At 34.4% G+C, this 19,839-nt stretch overlaps 1 protein-coding gene across 3 annotated transcripts in view; it reads left to right on the forward strand.

Moving 5' to 3' along the window:
- Window positions 1-19,223, forward strand: part of DIPK2A (divergent protein kinase domain 2A) — a 30,597-nt gene extending 11,374 nt beyond the window's left edge. For all 3 annotated transcript variants that reach the window (XM_035704901.2, XM_025449164.3, XM_025449165.3), the window contains exons 2-3: window positions 11,218-11,521; window positions 16,373-19,223. In XM_035704901.2, coding sequence (XP_035560794.1) covers window positions 11,275-11,521; window positions 16,373-16,704 — 579 coding nt within the window. In that variant the 5' untranslated portion in view covers window positions 11,218-11,274 and the 3' untranslated portion in view covers window positions 16,705-19,223. The remainder of the gene's footprint in view (window positions 1-11,217; window positions 11,522-16,372) is intronic.
- The last annotated feature ends 616 nt before the right edge of the window (window positions 19,224-19,839 follow it).

A 19,839-nucleotide genomic window follows, 5' to 3' on the forward strand; every position in this document is an offset into this window, starting at 1 on the left:
TGTTTGGAATATGGATCACCTTAAAATTAGTTACGATTCAGACTATGAACCGTACCTTTAGTTACATTGGTTTAGTTCATCCCTTATTACAGAATGAGTTTTTATAGAAAACCTTGAGTGAATGTTGTTGTTTTGTCCTTAAAAATACTTCCTAAAGAGGAAAATATTTTTAAGGTGCACTGCCTAAGATACAGGTTTTGAAGTAAACAAAAGATTATGGCCATTTAGCTGCCTTACTTTGGACAAGTTGGTAAACTATTTTATGGGTCTTTCCTATAAAATGAAACTAATGAATTAGGTCCTTTCCTTTTTAGCCCCAGTATCCTGTGAATCTCAAACCCTTGATTTGAGAAATTACTGTTTCTCTACTTCTCTTCTGAGTTTGATTTTGACTAGTGGCTTTAAACTTCTAAAAGGGGATTGGGGGTTTGGTACTTGGTCCCTGCTAAAAGGTATGGGAGGGAGGCCAAGGTAGATAACCCTGTTTTTGAGCTTGTTTTCCTCCCAAATTTTTACACACACGAAATCAGATTTTAAAACAAAACGAAAAACAAAACAAAAAAACAGAGTTTGCCTTTAAAGGAAAAAAAAAAAAATGGAGTTAAATGTAGCCAAGTGTCATGTGGGGTAATAGCATTATGAAAAGATGTTCCAGACTTTGTATCAGGAGTTTCTTTGCAAGAAACAGCTTAGGGAGCCACCTACTTTCCCACTGGATGCTACTGGTGGTAAGGTGGTAACTGCATTCCCATATTTAGTTTTCAGAGGTGGTTCTGCATAGGTAGTTCTAAGTAGAGCACTTTTTATGTAATCATAACCTTAAATCTGGAGGTTTAGTGTTCTCCTGTTTTGTTTTGTTTTTTTAAATTAGAAGAGACATTGACACTTGAACACCCTTCATGAAAAAAACAAAAATAATATTTCTGTGTACCTCACATCCAAGGAGACTTTTATTTTGGAAAGCCTAAAGAAACAGGCGTTCACCCTTAGGATAGCACCACTTCCAGATCAGTGGAGCAAAATTATTTTGCTCCACTGGCCTATTTTCTGGATTTATTCATCGCTTCTCACCATTATTAATTCTGAGTTTCTTTCTGTACTTTCGTCTAATTTTCGAACTGTTTTCCTTCATATTTCCACCATATGGATAACTACATATTCCTCACACATGTTAGTCGGGAATAGAAAGCTTATGTTTTGGGTATCTACTTTCTAGACATGGGTAGTCAATTTCTTGGGATCATCAGACTGGTTTTTATTTTCTGTTTTTCTGGTTTATGATCTCTGGCCTAGTTCCTGTATTGCAGTCATCGCTGCTAACTTCACAGAACGGCTGATATTTATTTCTGTCTTCACTTTTCATTCATTATGCATATATTGAACTAATGTGACCTTAGAATATAGGCCCTGCAGTTTCCCTACATATACAATGAACTTTAGTAAGTAATTGTAAATTACTAGTGTAAGATGTGGATAGTTATTCATCCTGGACATAGACCCTGAAAGGTTTTAAATTATGTAAGCAAATCTTTTGTCCAATTTGTATGTCTTTACTAAAATAGATTTTTGATGGGGAGTTATCTGTGAAATACCTGGAAGCTCTTTGGACTTTGTAGCCCTGGATTTAGAATCAGAAGAACTGGACTTTATTTGTTCATTTGGTAAATAGCCCTTTAGAAGGCCTTGAGATTCAAAGGATCTGTCTAGGCAGCAAGTAGTGTACTATGTAGGAGGTAGGTATATAAAAGAATAATTATAATAAGTATAGCATAATAAGTCCTATTAAAAGATACCTATATTCTGTCAAATGACTCATTTAGGGAGGGACATCTGAGTGTACCTTTCTAGGTGTGGATACCAGGGAAGATTTCATAGGCATATTGAGTTTTGAAGGATAAATGAGATTTTGTCCATGAATGAGGTCAGGGGTAGGGGCGTGGGGGGACAGGCAGAGTGGTGGGGGTAGTATTGAAATGGCATTCTATACTAACTCAAAGTTGTTGAATGGTTAATGTTTTAGAACCTTAGTTTTTTTTTTTTTTAATGTTTTTTTATTTATTTATGATAGTCACAGAGAGAGAGAGAGGCAGAGACACAGGCAGAGAGAGGGAGAAGCAGGCTCCATGCACCGGGAGCCCGACGTGGGACTTGATCCCGGGTCTCCGGGATCACGCCCTGGGCCAAAGGCAGGCGCCAAACCGCTGCGCCACCCAGGGATCCCAGAACCTTAGTTTTTTAATCAATAAAATAGGAATTATAAGTTACTTATAAGAATATTGTTTTAAAGATTAAAGGAGATAGGGTTATTCAGATAATATATATGTAATATCTTTAATTGGAAAGGTTTTTTACAATGTTACTACTTTGCAGATCAACTTACTTCATTCTTAGATACCTAGAGTTGAAAATTTCTTTAGTATATTATGTTGACATCTATCTTAGAAATATATGTTTTACTCTTCCTATGACAAACTTTGAAATGTTAACTTATTTACATATATACACATCATAAATACCTATGTAGTTGCTGCTTCAGGCTATAGGTTTTTTGAATAGTAATTAAAAAGAGGGTTAGGGATTTGTCCCATACGAATTACTTTGAATAGAAAGAATATTGTAGAAAATAGGGTTTAGATAAAGATTCAGCAATACAAAGCAAATAATTCAATTTTTCTCTAAGTTATTATAGTTTAGTAATTCTAATTAGTACAGTAACAAGCGATAATTAAAAAAAGGTTAAGTCTGGTCTAATTTCTTAGACTCTGAGACAGAATCTTAAAAGATAGATGCTTCAGGGTCTTCTCCATATTTTGCCTTTCTAGAGCACATTTGGATTTTTAACTGAAGTGAAAAGATCTGGCAAGAATTGTGTGGCATTGCTCAGTAGTTCCAGGAACTGATCTATATACCCTTAGGATACAGTGAAGATGGCAGGCCAGGGTACAATTCGTGCAGCCGATGTGTTCTGGGATGCTATGTGCGGGCAACAAACAAAAAACAAAGGAAATTTCAGATTTTACGTACTATAAAAATAACAAAACAGACTCCTGTGATAGAGAATTGGATTGGGGATAGAATACTCTAGATTGGGTGGTCAGGAAGAGTCACATTTCAGCTGAGTAGTGGATGATGAGAGATATAGCCAGTAATGCGAAGGTCTGAGGGCGGAGTGTTTTTGGACAAGAGATATGGCAAATCCAGAAGAGTAGGAAGCATGTATAATAAGGTCATAGAGGTAGACAAGGATCATACCTAATACAGCTGTGTAACCATACTTAATGAGTTTAGAGTTTTATTTTCAGGGTAATGTGAAACAATAGAGGTGTTTTTAGTAGGACTTGGTTTGGCAGAATGGGTTGTAAAGGATAAGATAGAAATCTGAAAAACTTTTTTGCGAGATTATGGGAAAGTATAGTGCTTTGGATTAAGATGGTTGCGATGAAGGTTATAAAAAGTCAGAACCAAAATATTTTGGAAAAATAGCTGACAAGACTTGCTGATGAAAGGTAAGATGGAAAGGGAAAAATAAAGGATATCTCCTGAGGTTTGGGTCTGAGCAACTACTGGAATAATTCCTTCTTATGATGTGTATCCTTCTTATGATGTGTAAGCCCAGAGAAGGAATGGCTTTGGGGTAGGGGAACCAAGAATTTTGTCTTGTATATATTGAATTAAGGCAACAACAGGAAAACAAATCTTAAAACTAGGCACCAGGTTTACTAGAGAGAGATACTGTGCTACTAGCGGGTAGTTTGTTTTTTTCTGGAAGGGCGAAGTTAATTCAGTTTATGTTTTAAAGGAACCAGGGGAGTAAGTTAGTACTTACTGGGACGCCTGGGTGGCTCAGCGGTTGAACATCTGCCTTCAGGTCTGGGCATGATCCCAGGATGGGGATCGAGTACCCGCATGGGGTTCCCTGCAGAGAGCCTACTTCTCCCTCTGCCTATGTCTTTACATCTCTCTGTGTCTCTCATGAATAAATAAAATCTTTAAAAAAAAAAAAAAAAGTTAGTACTTGGCAGATTTTAAAGAAATCAGGTCTTGACTAAAGAAAGCAAGGAAGGATTCTTGGGTTATTGGGTCCAAAAAAGCTTATTATATCCTTTTTCTTTCTTTGAAGTTTTGTCTTACTAGAAGTAAATGTTTGAGTATAGTGTTTGTAGATAGGTATTTCAGCTTAGAAATGTGGATCACACTTGCTGATTGTGACTGTAGGTAAAGCATCAGTTGAGACTAGTAAATTTATGCATATTTAAATGGCATTAATTAATTAAGTTGTCACTAATTGGCATCTCTTTGGCCAGATGTTTATTTTTTTTGGTTGGGGGGGGGTGCATTTATTAAGCTATTTAGTTTTAAAGTTTATTAATTTCTATTAAACTTATGTAGATTTGTTGTTGATGCGTTTTGACATTAGTTTCCAATTTTAGAAACAGCTGTTGGATATGATATTCAGAGAAATAACATAACCTTGCTATTTTCAAGGCATTGCTTAATATTGTTGGAATTCTAGGTGGGTGGAAAATGGCATTCAGGAAATGATTTAATGAAATAAATGGAACATATCCTGTAACTTGAAAAATCTTGAGATTATTAAGATTCTACAGTATTTACAATGGATTTTGGCCACTATTTAGCAGTAAAAATTAAGAAGCAACGGTCTTAGAGAAATTTTAGTAAAAATTAGGTAACCATTAAATCATTCCAGTAATTTTACTATATTCCCCCTCTAGACAGTTCACAAAACTGTGAACACATTAGTCTGTCACCAGTATGGTTGACTAATCTCTATGAACAGCTGTTATAACATGCGTTACTACAATGGGATTTTGTTCAGATTTGGGCTTTTAAAAATAATTTGAAACTTAAATTGAACCTTTAAGCATTTTCTATTCTTTTGATAACATTTGCTTTCTATAAGTGTTCTCAAGTTTAAATTTGTGTGTGTGCAGAAATGCTAGTTCTGTAGAAAACCTATAACTAGATTTTAGATTGTATGTTTTGATTATTAGTAGATCTTTTTTCAAGTCAGCCTCTTTTTACTAGGAATTTCCTCCTTTAAAAAATGTCTTATAATATATCTCTTTAGGCAAACTACAAAGTTATTATGTTCCTTTTAATGGAATGTTGTGAGGAAGTAAATGGCATTTTTATAAAATATTCATATCTTGTATTAAAGAAAGTATGATTTTTTTAAAAAGATTTATTTAGTTTAGAGAGAGCACTTGAAAGCGCACTCGGGAGGGCAGGAGTGAGTGTGGGGGAGGGAGACAGAAGAGGAGAGAGAGTCCTAAGCAGACTCCTAAGCTGGGCAGGAAGCTCAACAAGGTGCTGGCTCTCCCAACCCTGAGATCCATCCCCTCCTGAGCTGAAACCAAGAGTTGGAAACAACCCACTGTGCCACCCAGGTGCCCCAGTCTTTTAAATTTAGTATGCAAACCCTACTTTTGGTCATGTAAGGAAGGAAAAAGAATAGATCACAAGTTCTAGAGTTGACTTTATTTTTAATCTATCAGTTTTACTCACATGCTGTATGTCTTTAAAGTGACTGTGTTCTGACAGAATAAAATGATCTTATTAATCTGGTAGGACAGTGTGGTTATTCATCAAAGGGTATTGTGGTATTGTAAAAACCTTGTTTTAAGAAGAGCATTATATATCACAGGATATTTGTTAAATTCCAGTATGTACAATGTTTCTGAATGTTAAAGATTTTTTTATTTTTTTATTTTTTTTTGGTTGCTTTGGGGTTTTTATTTTTCAAAGCACATCAACCATGTTGTGGAGTTTTGAGTTTCATTCTCTAAGTCCCAACATGATCTGATCCCTACCTCCCCTTATTAACTGTTACCTCAAGCCATTTCCTCATCCATTTTTCTGAAGCTGCTTTGGCCTTTTTTTCAGTACTGAGAATACTGTTTCTGACTCTGCTATGCCTAGGACATTCTTACTGCCCCCTCCCCAGTCTGTCTAATATTATACTCATCCTTTTGATCTCAGCCTAAGTAGCACTTTCTTAGGCTGCCCTTTATCAATCTGAAATAGATCCCTATGTTTCTTTTTCACCATACTCTACTTATAATTTGTAATAAATCTGTAATTTATAATTTATGTGTATTTAGTAACCTTTCTCCCAACTCAAGTTAAAAAAGCTTCCTGAGAGTAGGGACTGTTTATTTACAACTGTTTACTTAGCATTTCATGATGGTGTTAGGGTAGATCTAGAATTTTTTTATACAAAACTTGTATTCTCTTCATTCTACAGTGACACTCTCTCTTACTCTAGCTGCGTAAGCAGTCAGTGAAATGTGGGTTAACCTCCAATCCCTTAATTGCAATTCCAGACTTAAAAACCTGTAAAAAATAGGGGTTGTCAAATTAAAAAAATATAAAAGCACATGAGATTTTTATGTACTTTATCCCATTTAGGATGTATAAGCTTACATTATATTCACAACATAATATTTCCCAGACTCTCCATAACATGAGTATGCAATATATGCACTATTAACTTTTCCAAAATTTGGAAACTTCTGAAACATGAAGATAGTGGATTGAGGGGTTGTATTAGCTAGCCTGACTTTACCTCTTTTATCTGTATGACTTTAGGCAAATCATTTAAACTGTGCTTGTAAGATTGAACTTGATTTACAACTCATGTACTTCCAACTCAAGAATTCTTAGATTTCATATCCCCGTTATGAATCACATAACCTAACATGATGGTTTTGATCAATAAATAGATGATAGATTACTTCAGCATTTAGAATTTATTTTCATATAAATGAAAATCAAATTACAATGCTAAGTTTATGTGTATACATGGTATCAAGGTTTAATTTTTTTTTGTATTTTTGGTGCTTGTGGATGCCCTATACATTTTTCATAGCAGTAAGCCTTCTTAAAGTTTGGTAGCTAATTTATATATTTCATTGTAAATTAGAAACTGCTAGAGGATAGTGGTGATGCTTTTCTAATTTGGTGGTTCTTGACTATATTTGGAAGCTGTTCATTGTTTGTAGCTGACTTTTAGTATGTAATATGAAAATAAGCATAACCTGATGAATACCTGGACTTCTTATTTAAATAGGAAGGATAATATGTTTTGGTAAGCAATTCTTTATAAGGTAGTATAATCTGCAAAGTACACTTCATACTCTTTTTTTCCTTTGGCTCTTGGATTGCCTTGATGAATATATATGGTGGTACAAATATTCCAGTTTTACAGAGGAAGAGACTAAAACTCTAAGAAGTTTTGGCTTTGCCACAGTCACATTTATGAGATGCATAGTGAAGGTGGACCTTCAAGCTCCCCTTGTGATTTCAAGTTCATTATTTCCCTGTATATTCTGTTGTCTTTTAAATATCAAATTTTATAAAATGTTATATACCATAAAGAATATAAAATACCTAAATTTCCTAATCGTTATTTTAATATCAAGTATGTGCATTTTGTCACCTTGATTTCATTTTCTTTTAAAATGGAAAATGACCTTAGTGGTTTTGTTTACTTATTTCTGAAACTTTGGCTTTAAGCTACTGTCACTGCTTGTAATACTGTTATTAGTATTGAGTTTTATGGTATCCAAGAGGTAGCTTGCAGTTTTCTGTTACCAAAAAAAGAGAGAGAGATAAAGGGACATACTGATTTATCTTAGATTTCATAACAAGAGACATTTAATGGATCATAAGATCTTACCAGTTGAGAGTGTTAATCTTAAGTTTCCATTTTTAATTTTTACATTGGTAGTTATAATCATAGAAGTTGTCTTTGGGTGCTCACCAATTTAATTAAAAAAATACAGTGATGGAAGGAAATACATAGTTTTATAACTATTTTATAACTCCGTAGAATTTTAAACTAATAATTTACTTTTAAAAACTTTACATATTACACCTCGATGTACATTCCACCTGATTTAAAGCCCTGGACAGATAATTCAAGAGCCTCCAGTCCAGTTAGAATTTAAACCATTCCAAGTTTAAAGACTCCTTCCTTCAAATGAAAAGTATTTTACATATTTTCTCAGTTGTAAATAACTCCTTAAAATACACACATTTTATGAAGACCACGTGCCTGTTGTAGGCAATTTGAAAATCTGATTTTAAGATTTGTTTTAAAATAAAAACTGTGGATCTCAGCAATAAATTCTTATTCCAGCTACACTGGATTTTATTTTGCCCTTTGAGAGTTTGATAATCAAAAAGTAAGAAGTTAGGTTTCTCATTGCTCGATATATTTAACAAATCCATGTTGTTACATCTTAACATTTTAACTCTCAAACTCTGCTTGACTATGATAATTTGGTTCTAAGCCAGAATTGTTTTAAATAAAAATTATGTTTCGGCTTCCTTTGAGCATTTTCTTTGTACTACAGTGTATTCAATACAATTCCTTAATCATTAATGAAATCTGACTATTTTGATTATACAATAAAAATGTTTGTCATCTGAGCTAGTAGTAATGTGGATTCATTTATTAAAGTTCTTCCAAAAGATTAGGTAACAAGCTATATGAAAGAATTGTAGTGCTCTTACAATGAGGCATAACAGGATTTCAGTTAACATTGTCAGAAATCACTGTATGAATACAAAATTGCTCAATGTGACATTTGTTCATATATTTTATCTTCTCCTATTAGGGACTTGGGTAATGAAGTGTATATTTGACTGTCATTTGCCAGTTGGAAAGGCTCCAAAAACAAGGAGGCATTTGTACATGTGCAGATGTTGGCAGGGTTCCCTTTTCTCCTGTTGTCAAAGACCATTTTATTTTCACAAAGATATGTTTGTATCTGTTTTACAGTATGGCATGTGAATAATATACCAATAATGTATGGAGGAATTTTGTTTTACTTTTTTGTGGGACAAAACTATACAATTTCATTTTCATATATTACCAATTTTTAGTCTTCCCTCCCCCCCCTTTTTTTTTACGTCAGGGACTTTGTACATGAATACTAATGGGAAAGAGTTAAATCTTTTGCAATTTGTGTAGATTTTCAAGGTCAAGGAAGCATTTTAAAATTGAGAGAAAAAGTTGAAAATAACCTGGTTAGCAGACAGTTTTTTGCAGTTTACATTGGACATGAGCAATCTCACTTTTCCCAGTACCCAAGGAAGTAAAAAAAAAAAAAAAAAAAATTCTCATGTATAAGATGAGAAATGTGTTTCCCTCTTCCTTCTTGCTAAAGAATCGGATGTTGCCTTTGAATTAAGATGGACTCAATTCACTTACTATATTTAAAGATTCATACTATCATATCTAAATTTTTAATTTACATAATTAGTGTTTTATCACAAAACTGCAGATATTAAAATTTAAAAGAAAGTTGCATATACGGGGATGCCTGGGTGGCTCAGTGGTTGAGCGGTCTGCCTTTGGCTCAGGGTTTGGTCCTGGAGTTCTGGAATCAAGTCCTGCACCGGGCTCCCTGCAGGGAGCCTGCTTCTTCCTCTGCCTGTGTCTCTGCCTATCTCTGTGTGTGTGTGTGTGTGTGTGTGTGTCTTATGAATAAATACATAAAATCTTTAGAAAGTTACACATCTAAAGAAACAAGTTATAGTTACTATGCCTTAATAGTCATAGTTGAAAGGAAGCACAAATGAAAATAGGTAATTACGGATCAAGTTTAGTTCTAAGAACGTTTTGTTTTATAGTTGATAAAAATATTAAGGATATTACTGACTTTTTTTCAATTTTATGAACGTTCAAGGTAAAGTTAATATTACTTATTTTCATAAGAAGAGCCTCATCGCTAGCTCTTTAAATGTATGTAGATTGTTCAATTTTTAGCAATTGAAGTAATCTATATTTATATTCTGCAGTGTCTTGCTTTGTTTCTGTTACAGTGTTTGTGTAAATATCATCTTGTAATTTTTTTTCCCCCCAACTTAAGGAAAGGTGCTAGGCTTCTTCTATACTTCATGTAGTCATGTTATTTTCCAAGAAGTTTAAAACATTACTTCCCATCCTTTTGCACCACAGTGCTTATTTTGTAGGTGGTCATTTTAGCACTGGAAAGATCTTAGATAAAGCCTTACTTTTAAGTTTAAAGTGACTTGTTCATCAACACAAAAGACTTTTGTTTTAGGATATTAATTTCCCAGTGTTTATAAAATCCATTAGGAAACCTTGCTAAGATTAAGCGAATAAATAATTTTGAAATTGAACTAAAGGTGAACAGAAAATATAGTGGCAGTAGAAAGGGAAACGAGACTGACTTGGGAAAGGTACGTAGAGTGCAGGTTGCATCAATAGGATATCAGATTGCTCTTAACCAACCTTTGGGTGTACCTTAAGAAACACTTCTTTGAATCTCTCTGTAAATTGTACCCCTGCCTGCTTGTGGGCTGGCTAGGTAAAGTCTCTATTAAATGCTCTCTTAGGGGGATCCCTGGGTGGCGCAGCAGTTTAGCGCCTGCCTTTGGCCCAGGGCGCGATCCTGGAGACCCGGGATCGAATCCCACGTCGGGCTCCCGGTGCATGGAGCCTGCTTCTCCCTCTGCCTATGTCTCTGCCTCTCTCTCCCTCTGTGTGTGTGTGTGTGTGTGTGTGTGTGTGTGTGTGTGTGACTATCATAAATAAAAAAATAAAAAATTAAAAAATAATTCTGTTTAAAAATAAATAAATAAATAAATAAATAAATAAATAAATAAATGCTCTCTTAGGGCCTATACTACTCTTAGTAACTAACACTGCTTATACTCAAAATTATTTGCTTAGTATCTGTCTTCTCTTCAAAAATTTGTATTTTAGAGACCCTCTGTTTTGTTCACTCTTAATTGCCAGCATAGCACAGTGCATGGTGCCTGGTAAATACTTGCTGACTAATAGGCCTGCAGTGCTGTTCATTCAAAAGTAAGGATGGTTGACTGTACTTAAGTCAAAAAGATACAAGAAAATGTAAATATTTCTAGATTTGGTAATAAGGAAGGTGCCTTATATGTTTATCAGTTTGGTTCTGCAATTTGATAAGCAAGACTTATTTATTCTGTTTTAGCTTTATAATGTAAAGTTACCTATTTAAGTTTTTTCAGGTCCCTCCCTAGTAATGGTAGAATTAGAAAAGAAATCAAGTTTATCTCTTTTCAGCTCCTGAATATAACAGAACATCCAAGCATATACCTAGTAACAATGTCTGCTGAGAGGATCTGGGGTAGACCTAAAATATTTTCATCTGAATCTCTTATAATATTAAGGTAATTCTTTTGTAGAGTTTTCCATCTGATGAAGGTTGGCCATTTGCAAAATATCTTGGAGCTTGTGGAAGAATGGTGGCTGTAAATTATGTTGGAGAAGAACTGTGGAGTTACTTTAATGCACCATGGGAGAAACGAGTTGACCTCGCTTGGCAATTAATGGAAATAGCAGAGCAACTTACAAACAATGACTTTGAATTTGCACTCTACCTCCTGGATGTCAGCTTTGACAATTTTGCAGTTGGTCCTAGAGATGGGAAGGTAATCATTGTGGATGCTGAAAATGTTTTGGTTGCTGACAAAAGGTTAATTAGACAAAGTAAGTACATAACTTATATTTGCTTCTTGTATACATTTTTTATGTCAAAGTTTATATTTATATGAAACAAACTTTTAATTTCCTTCTTAGATGGAAGCCTTGCCTCATTGTTTTAGTTGACCAGTATCAGTAAATGCATACCAGTTTATTACATTTGTACTCCTAATCAGTTTCTCCATGTTTCATAAAATATCCTTTGGATATAAACAGACACAGATATACTTTGTGTCTATGTGTGTGTATGTGCACATCTTTTTCTTACAATCTAATCTACATTCTGTAGTTTAGGAGTATAATGAAGAATTAGGTTTTTATTTAGTTACAGACTACCAGAGAAACTGTTATGCTCTCATGGAGGTCTTATTTTTCTGTGGGGTCACTACAGTGATGTTCTGTGCATTGTTTTCTGGGGTTCCTGTGGTGATTTTTTTTTTCTTTTAACCATTTATATAATTTCTAGCACTGCAGACCCCTAACTTTGGTTTGATATTACATCTTTCCCAAACTTAGCTCTCCATTGGTTTGTGAGCTTGTATGGTAGGTATAGGTGGGCAGACTCTCTGTAGTTTTTTGAAAATTAAATGGCACAGGAATTTTAAAGTGCCAGGGACAAAGCCTGTAACTCTATAATTAATCTACTTAATAAAAGAAACTGAAAGGTAGTTGTTTTATGGTGTGAGGGTCTTATATTTTTAATCTTCTCCCCTGTCATATAAGGATCTTTTGATGAACCCAGTCCAAAAATGTGTGGCACCTGGGGAATGTAGTGAAAGCAACAACAGCATTTTATTATGTTGACGCTTAGATGTGGCATGATCTTACCTTGATCCTGTTAAATACTTGATTTTTCCCAGTATCTTGTTCTGATTCCATATTCACGAAACTATTATTTCTTGACTTGCCACATAGATCCTCCTACAGGGAGTAAACACCCTGCTGGAGTGTTTTATTCTCCACTTCTTCCTACATTTGTGAATGTTGCAGTAACTTATACCATTCTTTTCTTTTCTTTTTTTTTATACAAATATTTTTGTTTATTTATTCAGAGAGAGAGAGAGAGAGAGGCAGAGACACAGGCAGAGGGAGAAGCAGGCTCCATGCAGGGAACCCGATGTAGGACTCGATCCCCGGTCTCCAGGATCACACCCCAGGCTTAGGCGGCACTAAACCACTGCGCTACCGGGGCTGCCCTATACCATTCTTTTCTTTTTGAAAATGTACAGTTCAGTGGTTTTTAGTGTACTTACAAAGTTGTGCAACTTGCCTAAACTTTTAAAATTTTCAAAACTTTACAAATTTACAAACACTGAAATGTGTTTGTATAAATAATTTCTTGGGATACCTAGGTGGCTCAGCACTTAAGTGTCTACCTTTGGCCCAGGGTGTGATCCCCGAATCTGGGATTGAGTCCCACATTGGGCTCCTTGCATGGAGTCTGCTTCTCCCTCAGCCTATGTCTCTGCCTCTCTTTCTCTCTCTCTCTCTCTTTCACTGTGTCTCTCCTGACTAAATTAAAAAAAAAAATTCTTTGAAAAAAATAATTTCTTGTAACTTTTTTTATGCAGACATTCTTGGAATAATATGTCACAATTTTATACCAACTAATTCCTTATCTTGGATGAACACAGCCACACCAGTATATTCATACAGTGAACATTGCCCCAGTGCTACTTTAACTCTCACCAATTCTTTCCAAGTGTCTCATGGTAGGGTTAACTTCCCATTATTCTTTAAGTAAAAATCAAGCTCCTATTTACATTCTATCAACACCACAAAAACAAGTAATCTTATCAAAAAATGAGCAGAGAATTCAATTAAACATTTTTCCAAAGAAGACATACAGCTGGCCAACAGACACATGAAAAGATGTTCAGCATCACTAATCATCAGGGAAATACAGATCAAAACCACAGTGAGATAATACCTCACACTAGTCAGAAGGGTTAGTATCTAAAAGACAATTAACAACTGTTGGCAATGATGTGGAGAAAAGAGAACCATCATGCATTGCTGATGTGAATATAAATTGGTGCAACCACTGTGGAAAATAGATAGTATGGAGGTTCCTCAAAAAATTAAATAGAAATTCCATATGATCCAGTAATTCCACTACTGTGTATTTATCCAAAGAAAACAATAACATTAATTTGAGAAGATAAATGCACCCCTGTGTTTGCTATACCATTATTTACAATAGCCTAGATACGGAAGGAATTCAAGGTGAATGGATAAAGAGGGAGTGATGGGTATATGTGTGTGTATACACGCATGATACACACACACACATATACATATGATATACACGCACATACATACACAAAATGAAAGTTTAGCCATAAAAAAGGATGAGATCTTGCCATTTGCAATGACATGGATTGACTTAGAAGGTATTACACTAAGTGAAATAAGTCACAAAGAGAAAGGCAAATACTATGATTTCACTTATGTGGAATATAAAAAAATAAAGGAAAAAACAAACAAAAAACCCAGACACTTAAATACAGAGAACAAATTGATGGTTGTCAGAGGGGAGATGGGCAAAATAGATAAAGGGGATAAAGGTATATAAATTTAAAGTTACAAAGTAAGTCAAAAGAAGAAAAGTGCAGCATGGGAAATATAGTCAATTATGTAGTAACGTGTGGTGACAGTTGACAGCATCATAGTGAGCGTTGAATAATGTATAGAATTGGCAAATCAATATGTTGTACACCTGAAACTAACATAATATTGTATCTTAATTATACTTAAATTACAAAATGCTTAGGGTGAACGAATTTTTTATGTTTTGTAACATTTGAATGTGAATGTTTCAAACAAAAGTAGACTAATACTCTCTAATATTTAAAAGGAACCTTAAAGAGAAAGAAAGGAAAAAAAATTTTTTTTTAAGATTTTATTTATTTATTCATGAGAGACAGAGAGAGGCAGAGACACAGGCAGAGGGAGAAGCAGGCTCCATGCAGGGAGCCTGATGTGGGATTCTATCATGGAACTCCAGGATCACGCCCTGGGCCGAAGACGGGCACTAAACCACTGAGCCACCCAGGGATCCCCAGGAAAAAAATTCTTAATCAGGGCCCAATCTGCTTCAGTTTTAATACTCCACTGTCTACTGCCCTTGATGCTTTAGCTACAGTGGCCTTTTGGTTTCTTGAATGAACCTTTTTGCTTCTGGGCTTTTCTATATACTGTTTCCTCTGCCTAAAATGCCTCATCTCACCATGTGAATGGAGCTATTGGATATTATCCTAAGCAAAATAAATCAGTCAGAGAAGACAATTATCGTATGATCTCACTCAAATGTGGAATTTGAGAAATAAAACAGACGATCATAGAGAAAGAGTTTTGAAAAAATAAACAAGGCGAAATCAGAGAGGGAGACAAACTATAAGAGACTCTTAACCATAGGAAACAAACTGAAGTTCCTTGGAGGGGAGGAGGTGGGGGATGGGTTACTGGGTGATGGGATTAAGGAGGGCACATGATGAAATGAGCACTGGGTATTCTTTAAGACTGATGAATCACTGACCTCTACCTCTGAAACCAATATTACATTATATGTTAATTAATTGAATTTAAATAAAATAAAAATAAATTTAAAAAATGCTTCCTCTTTCTTCTGTATACAGCTAACTACTTGTCCTTTGAACCTTAGCTTAAATGTTACATTTGACCAGTATATCTAATGCTAGAGGGTTGTTTCTTTCATAACCTTTCTACTATAAAAAGGTTTGTTTCCTTTGTAGCATTTCCCATTATTTGTTTATCTATTTATTTAATGTCTGTTTCACATAGTTGATTGTAAGCTGGTGAGGGCAGAAACCATCTATTTATTTTCTTTACCAGTATATACCCTTGCCTGCTATAGAGTAGGCAAATAGTTACTTGCTGAATGAATGTTTTTCACTTATCTTTCCTCTGCCAACCCCTTAAGTTCCAAGGGTCTGCCCTGTCTTTGTTTTTTTCATTTGCTTTGAACATGCTTTCCAATATAATACAGCTCTTCTCTTGGCTCCATTAAGCACCTGTATGTTGATGTGTTCTAAATATGTGTACTGTACCTCTGACTTCAAAGTCCTCTAAGTTTCTTTTTTTAAGTCCTCTAAGTTTCAAGTCTATTTCTAGTTGCATATGTGATATACCCACCTGAATACCTCATAGCTACTTTATATTTACTCTCTATTTATATATAAAATATTAATACTAGTATGTAAATAGTATCTACCTTGCCATCCAATTAGAACCTTAAACTTTACTCAAAACTAAACTCCTGTGTTTCTACAATTTGGCTTTTTTTCCTGGACTACAGGTTGTTATAATCATCTCTTCGTAGCCTCATCTGTACCATCTCCCCAGGTAGCTGTCTCACAGGTTAGCCTCCATGAACTTATTACTGTCTCCTGAATCAGCTGAACAAACCCTTAAGTGTATGCCTTTGCACAAACTATACTGGGCCCAAAATACAGTTTTCCCTCATTTATTTTCACATTTGCTTAGTAAAGACCTAAATCACATGTTTTCTACACAGCTTTCTTCAGTGCCAGGCAGAAGTACTGCTTCTCTGTATTCTTGAAGCATTGCGTCCTGCTTCTCTGTGTGGCACTTTCTCTATGTGATAGAAAGTTTCCATCTAGACTGAACCCTTCAATAGTTAGAGACCTCTTCTGATTTTTGCTCTGGCATTGATGAATTCCCATGTTTATATATAAATCAATAAATTTCAGTATTTAAAATTATAATACAATTTTAGGAACAAATACTACTCTGTTAATTAGTAAAATATTTTGGGAAGGAATGGAAACTCTCTTAAAATGTATTTTTCTCTTTCTGCTTTTCCCCCTTTTACAGATAAACCTGAAAACTGGGATGTGTGGTACGAAAGCAAATTTGATGACTGTGATAAGGAGGCTTGCTTATCATTTTCAAAAGAAATTCTTTGTGCTCGTGCAACTGTGGACCACAATTACTACGCTGTTTGTCAGAACCTCTTATCCAGACATGCCACCTGGCGTGGCACTTCTGGAGGACTTCTTCATGATCCACCAAGTGAAATTGCCAAAGATGGCCGTCTAGAGGCCTTGCTGGACGAGTGTGCCAACCCAAAGAAGCGCTATGGCAGATTCCAGGCTGCAAAAGAACTGCGTGAATACCTAGCACAATTGAGTAACAATGTGAGGTAGTCTATGGTGAACTTTTCTTTTCTCCATTTAAATAGCACTGGCTAAAACTAAACCACCAAAAACTATCTGGAAAAATGAAATTTGGAAGTAATACATTCAGAGAATGATAAACCTTGCACTGATATCTTATGTTAACATCAAAATAAGACATTACTTCAAAAATCACATGATGCTTCTGCAAATAAGTTTGTTCTTACACTTTGGAGACTTGAGCTATCATTGACTGCTTTGCTCCCTTGAATGCCTGAGTGGATTATTAAATATTGTGAAGCTATTGGAAATGAGTCTGATAGTTACATTGGCTTGTGTATCAAAGGGTACTTGGTATTTGACTTAGTTTGCATTACTATCATGATTTTGTGAATCTCTTGCATTTACTTTGAATGTCAAGTTAGATTGGCCTGTTTTATAGGCCACTTTTTCCTTCTGATGTGTAGGTATTTTTCCCCCCATTTTTATGTTTTTTATTAAATTTCACACATTCAGGTTATTCTAGGTGTTTATTTAAATTTGAACTAGCTTTTGTTCAGTGCTATGCGGTACACATTTCCTGGTAGGGCAAGATTCCCAGGTTTACTGTATTTTCAGAGAGCTGAATATTTTATTATGTAAATACTTTTCTCCCCACTTTCTGTGGTTTCACCATTGCATGAAATCATTCAAGGTTATTTAACAGTTACATCCCTCTATGCCTATAAGTGTACACTAAACACGGAAGTTTGGCATATGTTACAAAATGTCATCTTGTCCTTTAAAAGGCTTTAAGAAGAGTATACTAGCAATCTACACCTTTATGTTAATTTTGATTGAGAAAAAAAACAACAGTATTTTTTAAATGCTAACTAGTCCAATATAGTCCAATGCATATGCCAAAGAAATGTTAGATCTAGTGTCACGGTTAGACTTTAAAATTGATCACCTACATATTCTTACTGTCACACTTCCAATACTATGTCATTATTACATTCACATCTTACTGGTTATTTTATGTTGCAAAGGTAAGCTACTGCTTCCAAGCATATGTGACTTCAAGATATCCTACTTTATATTCATTGGTAGTAACAGAAATTAACACAGTATAGTCATCATTTGAGTTTATTTGGGCATCATAACTTTTTATTTATTGATGGACTAGTAATTTTTATTCAAAAGCATAGTTTAGCCAGTCTGCCCAGCCTGGTCTTCATTACCCCATTGTTAAGCATCAAAACATCAAATTTAAATACTTGGATAAAAATTAACAACTATGTGAAATTTGTGGGCTATTTTAAAAAGTTACAGTATATAAATTGACTATCACTAACATAGGTGATAACTTTTTTTTTAGTTACTGCTTTAACTTATGGCAAAATTTGGTATAGTACGCAGTATCTAGTTCTAAACTGACTTTATTCTAAATCAGAAAGTGATTAAAATATGCACAACCAAAGCCAAGTTTTTCTTTTCTGTTTCATTCATTCAGCAACTATTTATTGAGCATCAACTCTGTGCCAGGCACATTACTAGCTGCTACACACTGTCTGAACATGACATATGGTTAAGTAACTTTACAATGATTATCAAATACTTCAATGTAGGTATTTAAGTTGAGATAGCATTGAGTTAGTGTGGTACATTCATGTTATTTTACTGTTGTGATAGAAATTCTACTTGTACCATCTATAACTGGGTTGCTACAAAAAAGCATGATGAAATGAATACTGTTAACCCCAGTATAAAACTGGGAGGAGAAAAGTAAGGTCTCTCCATTATAAAATAGATTGCATTATGTTAATTTCTATACATCCATATATTACAGGTATCAACTAGCCCTCAAAGAAACACTTAAGTCCTAGAAATTTTACTAAAGCTGACTTTTTACAACTTCAGAAATTTTTGAGGGGAGCAGGTAAAATTATTTGTCATTCACCATTACTCAGAACTTCAAATAAAATACACATTTTCAAAACAGAGCACCTTTTATATTTGATAAGTGTTCATTACAAACTTTAGAATGCCAGTCACAGAGGGTTGTCTTTATGCGGCTTAGCAAACCTTTATCTTACTTTGGAAAAGTGATTGTGATTGCAGAAAAGGAAGTGAGAAAATACTGCCAGCAGTGATTGCTACTGGAGGTAGTTCTTAAAACTACCATTTCCCCCATGAGATTATGTGGAATTTCTTTTATCCTTGGAAAAAGTTGAGAAGATAGTAAAAGAATTAGGAATTTTAAATTACAGGGAAAAATATGTACGTGAAAAGCAATAAATATTTTGTTCACTTTGCTATCAAGATGTTCACTATCAGATATTTATTATACAGCAGCAATTTATATTTTTAATCATTGCCCATTAATAGACACAGTAAAATATTTTTGAATCAGACATTTGGGGTTTGTATGTGCATTAAAATTGTCTTTTGTACTGTAAGTTACTGTTTAATTTGAATATTTTATCAGAACTGTCTCCCTGTGCCTTTATAATATAAAGTTGTTTCTACAACTTTTAATGATCTTAATAAAGAATACTTTAAGAATCACACTTTTCAGACTATCTCTTAACTTCAAATATCCAAATGTTTTTGAATGGAAAGTGAGGTTGTGTAGATAAGTTGTTTTTTTCCTTTTGCATGTATTATGATACCATTTTCAGAAACTATCCAGTTGGTAGTGTGCTGGACTTAAAGTTTGTGTGTTTTCTTCTGTTTTTCTGTAGTAGACTCTTTTCTGTAATAGATAACTTTTACTGCTGAAATGGGAGTTATAAAATAAAACATGGGATTTTTCAAATGTATACAGGAGAATAATGTAAGGAACAATAGTTAACTATGGTTATACTAACTTCAAAAGTTAGCAAACATGTGGCCAAACTTCTTTCATCTATGTCCCAACTTACTTGACCCCAGGTTATTTTGAGCAAATCTGAAATGTTATTTGATTCAGAGATATACATTTCTCTTCCAACAAAATCACATTACCATTTTACATCTAAAAATTAACAGTAATACCTCAGCATCACCAAAGCAGGAAAATTCTCAAATACCACTGTCTTTTCTCAAAAACTCAAGATCCTGCTGGCTATATACAGGGATTTAATTTGATGATCAATAAGGATAATAACTAAAATGGACCAAAACATTGTAAATATGTAAATTATG

Source organism: Canis lupus, chromosome 23, assembly GCF_003254725.2.
Source record: "Canis lupus dingo isolate Sandy chromosome 23, ASM325472v2, whole genome shotgun sequence".
Taxonomy (NCBI): domain Eukaryota; kingdom Metazoa; phylum Chordata; class Mammalia; order Carnivora; family Canidae; genus Canis; species Canis lupus.